Genomic DNA, 10,203 nt, shown 5'->3' with positions numbered 1-10,203 from the left:
CTAAGTGATTTCCACATATTCCTTCATGATTTCACGGAGCACATAGTTTACTTTGGCTGGCGTTAGACACTTTAGGTAAGGTGAAGAGAAACCTCTTTTATACAGTTCTCCGTCAATGATCGTGAACCGAGCAGCTCGCACTCTAAGTTTTCGAGCTTCAACTTGGTTAGTAGGTATGTTACCCCGCATCAAATAGTCGATTATTTCATCTTTCCAACTAGGTTCTTCGCTGTCAGCACAGAAGATTGTAACATCACTTCCATCAGTTTTTTCCTTGCCATATGTTAGGAATGTAATTTTCCTATTATCAATGTTGGCCAATGAGCTTGCTAACTTGGCGAGACGGTCTGCTGACTCATTCTCCACTCTAGGTATCTGTTTTAGATCGTAGCTGTCTAAACGCGAGAGAAGCTCATTCAATTGGGTGAGGTATCCAAGCATTTTATCTTCTTTTGCTTCATAATTTCCATTAACCTGACTGACGATAAATTGTGAGTCACTGTGTATCATCAGTCTTTTTGCTCCGACTGATAGGGCCAATTTAATTCCCATGATGAAAGCTTCATACTCTGCCTCATTATTTATTGTAGGGAATAAAAATTTGATGTCATATTGAAATTTATCTCCCTGTGGGCTTTCCACAACTATACCTGCACCGCTTCCCGTAGAGGTTGATGATCCGTCGACATAAACCACCCATGTCGGGGTGGAGCTTTCTTCTTGAGTTACTGCAATCTCTACTAGAAAATCAGCCAGAATCTGTGCTTTAATTGCTGGACGCGGAAAATATTCAATTCCATATTGGCTCAACTCGACAGCCCACTTAACCATTCTTCCTGATGCTTCAGGACTCGAGATAATTTGTTTGAGAGGATGATTGGTGAGTACAATTATTGGATGAGATTGAAAGTAAGGACGTAGTTTTCTCGCTGCAGTTACCAAAGCCAATGCAAGTTTCTCGACCTTTGTATATCTTAATTCTGCTCCGTGTAAAGTTCGACTGATATAATAAACTGGTTTGTGCTCACGTCCTACTTCAGATACCAATACTACACTTACCGCTTCCGCAGATATTGCCAGATAAATTAACAGGGTGTCACCTTCGTTTGGTTTTACCAACAACGGTGGAGAGGTCAGATGCACTTTCAACTCGTCAAATGCTTGCTGACACTCTTCTGTCCATCGAAAACCTTTTCCGCTCCTCAGCATTTTGAAAAATGGTAAACCCTTGTCTGCAGATCTTGAGATAAATCGGTTGAGGGCGGCCAAACGTACTGTCAATTCTTGAATGCCTTTCACACTTTTTGGGGGATTCATATTCAAAATTGCTTTGATTTTTTCAGGGTTGGCCTCTATTCCTCGTTCTGACACCATGTAACCAATGAATTTACCTCCTCGTACACCAAAAGTGCATTTATCCGGATTAAGTCTCATCCTGATTTTCTGAGTATACTGAAGCATTCCTCAAGATTTTCCAAGTGATTAAACGCTTGGGTACTTTTGACGAGCATGTCATCTATATAGACTTCCATGTTACGTCCGATCAAGTGTTCGAACATGGTATTTACCAGACGTTGATAGGTAGCTCCAGCATTCTTCAATCCAAATGGCATAACATCATAACAATAAATTCCCCGATCAGTGATGAAACTTGCTTTTTCCTGGTCTTCTGGCGCTAAGCTGATCTGATTGTATCCTTGATATGCATCAAGAAAAGTAAGCAATTCGTATCCTGCTATCGAATCGACTAATGAATCAATTCATGGGAGTGGAAACGGATCTTTGGGGCATGATTTGTTGAGATCAGTGAAATCTATACACAAACGCCACTTTCCTCCAGGCTTCAGTACTAAAACAACATTTGCAAGACAATTTGGGTATGAAACTGACCTGATGTACTTTGCCGCTAAGAGTTTCTCCACTTCAGCGGCTATATGCCGATTTTTTTATGGGCCGAATGCTCTTTTTTTTTGCTTCACCGGTCTCATTTTCGGATCAACACGGAGGTGATGGAGCGCATATTCATGAGGTATTCCGGGTAGAGGCTCATCACCCCAAGCAAACACGTCCAAATTGCGACCAAGGAAATTTTTCAGCTTCTCTTCCAATTCAGCAGGTAATTCGGTCCCGATTTTCAGTTTCTTCTTGGGATAATTTGGAACAATTTCTATGTGCTTTAGAGTTTTGGTTGCTGTTATTCTTTCTTTGCTCTCAGCTTCCTCATCCACCAAATGTATCCCGTTTTCACGAAATTTTTTTCTGGTCTTGGGGCTCTTTACTCACTAGAAACTTGTCTTTTACGATTTCCTGATGAACCCCGTAGTGTCACCGCATGACATTCTCTGGCTAGACGATGGTCACCAATGGCTTTTCCTACTCCTCCTGGAGTCGGAAACTTCAATTTCATATGATAGGTCGATCCGATGGCTTGGAATATATTAAGACTTGGTCGTCCTAATATCACATTGTATGCAGATGAAGATTTTACCACAAGAAATTTCACCATCTTAGTAGACCGTTTGGGGTAAGAACCCAAGGAAAGAGGAAGCGTTACTTCGCCCAATGCTTCAACTATTTCTCCGGAAACTCCGACCAGTGGAGTGTTGACTGGAGTTAACTGCGCATTACTAATACCCAACTTGACGAATGCATCATGAAATATTATGTCGGCCGAACTTCTTGAATCCACTAGAATTTTCTTTACTCAAAAATTGGATATTGTGGCTGAGATAATTAAAACATCATTATGGGTACCCCGAGGGTTCTCCAAATATTTGTCACTGAATGATAATCCATCTTGTATGGTTCCAATTTCATATATCGACAAGGATGTGAGACTAGATAAATTGTTGGTTCCTTTTGCTGCCCACATAAGGGCTTTTCTTGCATTGTTAGAGTCGCCACAAGCAGCCCCCCAGTGATTACGGCGATTATTCCTCCAGTGGGAAAATTTTTATCAGCTCATTCATGTTGTTTCCCAATTTCATCATTCCGCTTTTGATAGTCATGTTTTGGTTGTTCGTCTCGACGCCTGTCATCTCGCTTCTCACCGCGGGACTTGTCCACAAAATTCCCCAAATGTCCGCGCTTTATGAGTTTTTCAATTTCTACTCGCAATCTGAAGCAATCTTCTGTAGTATGACCTTTATCTTTATGAAAATGACAGTACTTATCCGAACGTTGTACTTTGGATTATTCTGCATTGGGCGAGGGGGACGCAACAATCCTTGTTTTTCAGCCACCACCAGTATATCGGTTAGACGTGCATTGAGGGGTATATTCTGGAGGCCCCTGTTCGCTTCTCATCTTGTTTTCTAATATCTTGTTTATCTTCTTCTCTCTTTATTTTATTCAAGTAGTGTGGCTCTACAGATTCTTCAACACGTATATATTTCTCAGCTTTTTCCAGTAATTCCTCTAGGTTTTTGGGCGGCCTTCCTGCTATTGATTCCTTGAACTTTCGATGGCGCAAGTTTTGCTGCATTATTCCAACTAACAAATCATGATTCACGTGTAAGACTTCGTGAACCACGTGAGTAAACCGCCGAACATAGTCCCTCAAACTTTCCCCTTTCTTCTGAATGATTGTGAACATATACGATGCTGTTTTTGGGTATTTCTTGTTAATTGAGAATTGCTGGATGAAACAGTCAGTAAGTTGCTCCAAATTGACAATAGATCCAGAGGGTAACTTATTGAACCATATGAGTGCTCTTCCTGATAATGTTATTTGGAAAATTTTACAATATATCATACAAATCCTCTTTCGCGTAGAATTTGTCAATATGATCTTGGGGGTCACTCGTTCCATCGAACTCAGGTAAGCTGGGGATTTTGACCCCCTTTGGTAATGCTTCAGATAGGATGTCATCAGTGAAGGGGCTTCAACGTGATGGCAAAATTGCTGACGAATTCTCTCCAGTTACATGTGTGTGAGATCCATCCTTTCGGGTTGGATTAGTGGTTTTGTTTTCGCCAGAGGTGTCATAAACCGTGTGAACACTTGCTTCACCGTCTTTTTGAGTAGTATTTTTCTTGGTTTCCCCTTGATCTTTATCATTCACTTTAGACTTATCTTTATTTGGTTCTTCGTTATTAGGGTCAAGAGATGATGAGCCTTCAGTCTGAGCCTTTTTCTTGCTGCTTTTGTGCTTACGGGTTTCTAGGTACTGAGCAACTGCATCTTTTGCTGCGAGTGCTACTGTGTTTTCCATTAGTGCAGTCAAGGCTTCATGGGTGAGAGTAATTCTTGGTGGTGCTTTTTCATTGTTATTATTTCCTTGAGACATTTTTGAAGTAATATGTGCTCTCAATGAAGTAAAAAACAGTTTCTCACAGACGACGCCAAGCTGATATAGCCAAAAATCACTTGTATATGACACGTTGCTTCCGCCAAGTCCGGGGTATCAACGAATAATTGTATGTTCTCGGTGGAGATCTTCAGTGGGTTGTTCCTACGTCACAAAACAAAGTCAGAGGAGTCGAGAAGGTTCCCGGCGAAGGCACTCCGATGCTCAAGTCAGTGATTACTCAAGGAATAATAATCGAGAGTAGAGCGATATAGTTCTTAAGAAAGTGTGTACCTTAATAATGAGGTGACTTGAGTTATTTATAGATATTCGGAAAGTTTCACGGGCATGAGCCTCTTATGGGCTTTTGTAAAATTCAGGGCCTGCTTGAATTAAATATATATAATATTTAAATAAGCTTGGGCCTAAAAAATAATTGGAGTGGACCTTCATGATTGGGCTCAGGCCCAGTTGAATATTTAGGTGTAACCTATCAGTCGTAGAATCCGTCTAATAGCACTTAGTCACCGTCTAGGCGCTAAGCATTGATCTGACGCTCAACTAGAACCTAGGGAATTTCAAAACCATCGAAATAAAAATTAAGAACTTAGAACTTATCGTTTAGACAACTTATTATCATTACAATTTACCAATGACATTCTTTGAGAAGTCAATTTGTTATATTGATTATGTGATGCTAAAATCTCTCTTATTAGCTTATAATTTTTTCATTTTTTTTTTCTAAAAAAACTTACATAACATCGTCCCATGACTACACTTTATGAGACAGATCTTCGATCCTACTCATGAAAAATATTAATTTCATGTCTAAAGTAAAATCTCTCTTACTAGCTTAAGAGTTCATTTATTACCTTCACATTAACGTGTTAATTAGATTAGTAACATGTATTTCACATTATAAAAATAAATATTTTTACATTATATTAATTTAGAGATGTATATATATGATCAATCAAACTGTTCGTGAGTTATCCGGAGCTCAGCTTGGTAAAATTCTCGTTCGAGTTCGTTCGTTAAGCTTATCGAGTCGAACTGAGATTTATTTCAAGATCAAAAATTTTATCGAGCTGAAATTGAGCTTAAGGATATTCTGCTCTTGAGCTCGTAAATATGTTTGTTAATAGGCTCGATCTCGGCTCATTTAAATAGCTCACAAGCTCGCTCATACTTGTGTTTGAGATATATATTTTATGGTGGTGTTACTTTATTTGATATTTTGAACTTGGACTTAGTATTTTGGATGTTGAATAATGTGCCGAATTCATTTTTTAGTTGTTAGATTTGTTATTTTGGTTATTTATGAAAGAATTTACTCTTTTCCGTTTGAGTTTATAATTAATTTCTAGATATGCATTATATTGTATGCTCGAGCTTAATTCTATCTTTGACGAAATTGAATAAAACTGAAACTCGAGCTCAATTGTATGCTTGAAAAACTCGAAAATGAGCTCCCTTAACGAGCCCGCTTAACGAGTCAGACTCGTTAAATATGATAAACGAGTTGTTAATTAATTAAATTCGAGCCTATCTAACATTTATTTACATATATATATAAATATACCACTTTGAATTGCAAATTTCTTTCTGTGTCCTTCATATTCTACTTAATTACATCACTATTAATTAATAATATTGTGTCTTAATTAATATTTTCAATGAAATATTTTTTCTCTATTATGTATTAGATATTAAAAAACATATATTAACTATAAATTTTTCACGTGCATTGTCGTGCTCTTTCCTTGTATGTGTGTGTATATTATTATTATTATTATTATTATTATTATTATTATTATTTACTATTATAAATATGTGAGTTTTATTGTGAATTTACATGACTATCCTTTTTCATTATTAAATAATTAATGTGTTTTTTTCTCAATTATTTATTTATGACTCTTCAATTAACTTACTTATTTAAAAATTATACTATGCACTTTTTCAAATAAAAAATTAAAGTAATATTAATATTTTTTTAAAATTTTTTTACCATGATTTCTAATTTATTGTGTTCGATTATATGATATGAACAAGTACGTGGAATACTAATAATAATAATAATAATTTTTCTTATATTATCTTACAAGATAGTATATAGATATTTAAAATAAAAAATTTCATATCGTACTTTTTTTCCCTATTAATCTATCTATTATCTATTCTATTACTAATATAAATATATGAGTAAAAATTGTGAATTAACTTAATTTTTTTTGTTTTTTACACACTATTCTACTTTCATATTTTATGCATCTACTATTTATTATTTGCTCCTTTTCTTATTTGAGTTTTTCCTACAAATTAAAATGTATTTAACTTATTTAATGCAAGCTAATTTTCTATTAATGTTACAAGATAATATATGTCTAAGGCCCGAGATTATTTGATTTAATCCGAAAATATTTAATTTTAATTCAAGAATATTTAATTTAAGAATTTTTGAAGTTTAGATTTAAATTATAATATTTTTGAATTATTTAGAATTGAAATTGAATTAAAAAAAGGACCGAGAACTGAATTGCAATTTATGAAGTTTTGAAGGGTTAAAGTGCAAATTTTGAAATTTGACTTGGAAACTTGTATTTTATATGGATATCAACGTGTATAGCACTATTTCTTCAGAAAGTTATCAGCTAAGAATCGAGACACCAGCTTCTTCATTTGGAATTTCATCTTCAATCCTTCATATCTCACAATCCGGTTATTCGATTTCAATTTCGGACATAGCGCTGCGATCCTCTTGCTACGAGCTTTGATTTGGTGTAAGTTTTATTATTTTCCAGCATGTTTTTAAAATTGAATGGTGGGAGAAATCAGAATCGAGCATGAATATGTGTGTTTGAGTTTCTATGCATTACCGTATCGAAGTCGGATTGAAGAACGGATATCATTTGCATTTGTTATGATTTTCCAGCCATAGTTCGAACCCTTGCATCTTTGATATGCTGAGATTTGATGTATTCTTGCTGATATATGATGGTTTTGAAGTGTATGTGATGGTTAGAATTGATAGAATGAAGTTCGGTTACCGGTTTTGTTGTCGTTATGCCGCCGGTTCGAAAATAGCTAGACTTGTGGTATTTTGATTGAGCTGGACATTGATTGAGTTAGTGATGATATATTAAGCTTGTGATCACTTCAATTGACAGATTGATAAGAATTTGACGAGCTCGGGAATTCCGTATTCGAATCGGTTAAGAAGTGAACAAGGTTTGAAGTTGTTTTGGTATTGAAGATTGAGTTGTGAGTTTGAATAGATTTTGATATGAGTTTTGTTGTAGATTTTCAAGACTTGAAGCATCTACAATTCAAAAGAAACGAAGGTATAAAATGATATCGATCGAAAAGGGATTTTGATACTCGAGACAGATCGTGCTTGAGTTGTCCCGAAGAAATCAAATACTTGTGTTTTTATGGGTTTGTTGTAGTTCTATTTGTTGATCCATCACAGGTAGTGGATCTTTGATGATATTGTTTATCTTTGACGTCATGTCAGATACAAAGTACAGAGAATGGATATCCATATAAGATAGTATAAGAATTTTGATACCAGAGTTCAAATATGAATCTTGAGGCCTAGAGCGGCTTTAAATCTCGATGACAGACGTTGGTTTACGATACTTGTATTGTCGTTATGATTATGTTATACTGAGAATTATATTCTCACCGGAGTCTCTCCGGCTATTGTCTTGTTTTGTATGTGTGCATGACAATAGGAGGGGCTGGAACGGGTCAAAGACAACCGTGAGAGAAGATGATTGAGAGACTTAGCACGTGGTGTTTCGGGTTGTAGCAGAAATTATGAACTTAGATCTTTATCATGCTATGATAGAAGCCAAGAACTTATTATAGTTGGAAGAAGACATGTTGAACTTATGTGTAGTTGGTTTTGATGTATTCTCAACTTCTAGTTTGATGTAACTAAAGCTTGTAATTATGTTTGAAACTGGAGTTGTATGTTAATACGTGTTTTAGATATGAATTAACATGTTTTAGAACCAAAAGAGCATGTTTGGGAAGAGATCAAAGGGTCAAGAAAGAGCTGCAAAAAAACAGGGTATGAATTGCCCAGGACAGGCCCGAGCTGCACTTTATGGCAGCCCGAGCGGAGCCCTAAAAACCCCAACCCGAGGGTTTGGTAAAATGGGGCGCCCGAGCGGCCAAAAAGGACCGCTCGAGCGCACCCCTTGTTATAAAAAAGAAAAATTTTCTTGATTTATTTAGTTGTGATCCTTTGTTCATTAATCATGTTTAGATACTAATTGCCCCAAGAATGAGATTAGCAACCCAAGGCCCCACAACAGGTGCTATCAAAGAGAAGTTAGTTCTTGGACTGAGATAGATAAGCGGGGTAGTTCAAGTCTGATTTATTTATTTATTCTCGCATGAAATTGAGTTTTTTATTTGACTATATGATTATATTTATGCGAGTATGTTTATTTGAAAACTATATCAGACTTGACTCTTGATCAGAACTCGATCTCCTGAGACTGCATAATGATGCCGATTAGAGGGGGGAACTGAAACAGAATGGTTGAATATGATATATTGTTGTATTGTGCACTAATTTGTTTGAATATCAGATATGCCTCCTCGACAATTACCAGTCACTAGACAGACAGTTGCTATTCCTCCGGCAGAACCAACACCAGTACCACAGACAGTGGCAGAACCTCCGAATGCTCAGGGTAGTACATCTGCTGATACAATGAGTGCGACTGCAACACCGATGGAAACTTTGTTAAAGAGATTTCAATCGTTTAAACCGCCACTGAAGGGAAATGAGAATTAAGTGGAATGGAGAGTTGGCTAGAAGACATTGATCAGCTATTTGAATCCCTGGACTATTCTGATGATCGTAGGATTTGACTTGTTGTACACCAAATACATGACGTTGCAAAAGGTTGGTGGATAACAGCAAAGAAAGCATTGGAGAATCGAGGTACAATCATTACCAGGTCTATATTTAAAACTGCTTTTTATCAACGATTCTTCCCAGTTTCCTATAGAAAAGAAAAAGGAGCAGAGTTTGCTAGTTTGCAACAAGGGCAGTTGAACATTGAAGATATGTTGCCAAGTTCACTAGTCTGCTGAAATTTGCTCCCCATATAGCAGACAATGATGAAGCTCAAGCTGATCAGTTTATAAATGGCTTGAATCCGGATGTCTTCAATTTAGTGAATGCTGGACGACCAAATAACTTTGCCGATGCCCTTAATCGTGCAAAGAGAGCAGAAGCTGGTATACTGTGACAGAGAGGAGCACAGTTTGTATCACCGCCAGTTAGACCATCTCAAGATCAGCCACAGATTGCACCACCACCACCTAGATTCGAGGGAGGAAGTGGTGGTAGCAGAAGAGATTTATTCAGAGCTAAAGGGAAGCTATTTAAGAAAGCAGGTAGCAGTTCTTCTAGCTTTAGTGGACAAAGAAAGTTTAAGTCTGGATAGAGTTCAGGTTCTTCTGGAGTATACTGCAACAAATGTGAAGGTCGTCATGCCAGTGACCAATGTAGAGGTGTATTTGGCAGTTGTCATATTTGTAACCAGACGGGACATTTTGCGAGAATCTGCACACAACGTGGTTCTTGAAGTTCGCAAGGGGCTGGATCATCTAGATCAGTGACTCAGCCAGAGAGGCAAGCATCTTCAGTTCATTCTTTCCAGCCACAACCACCATCACATAGTCAAGCAGGAGGAATCCAGTCAGTGAGTCAATCTCCTAGGCAACAAGCCCGAGTCTTTGCTTTGACTAAGGAGCAGGCTCAAGCAGCACCTGATGACGTTATTGCAGGTAACTGCTCTATTTATGGTTATCCTGCTTATGTGCTAGTAAATACGGGTGCTTCACATACGTTTATTTATGAACAATTTGTTATATCACATGATTTTCA

General features: G+C 37.1%; 1 protein-coding gene across 1 annotated transcript; it reads right to left on the bottom strand.

Annotated features, from left to right (window-relative positions):
• On the bottom strand, positions 1 to 1,374 carry LOC140862632 (uncharacterized). The gene has a single exon (XM_073265663.1). The coding sequence runs from the start codon at positions 1,372 to 1,374 to the stop codon at positions 1 to 3; it is 1,374 nt and encodes a 457-aa protein (XP_073121764.1).
• Positions 1,375 to 10,203: the final 8,829 nt, after the last annotated feature.

This window comes from Henckelia pumila, chromosome 4 (assembly GCF_033568475.1).
Source record: "Henckelia pumila isolate YLH828 chromosome 4, ASM3356847v2, whole genome shotgun sequence".
NCBI lineage: Eukaryota > Viridiplantae > Streptophyta > Magnoliopsida > Lamiales > Gesneriaceae > Henckelia > Henckelia pumila.
This window is presented reverse-complemented; position numbering and strand designations above follow the sequence as displayed.

What these genes read in the sequence shown, in the direction of transcription:
- LOC140862632 (XM_073265663.1), bottom strand. Translation starts at nt 1,374, where the DNA reads ATGGTGTCAGAACGAGGAATAGAGGCCAACCCTGAAAAAATCAAAGCA.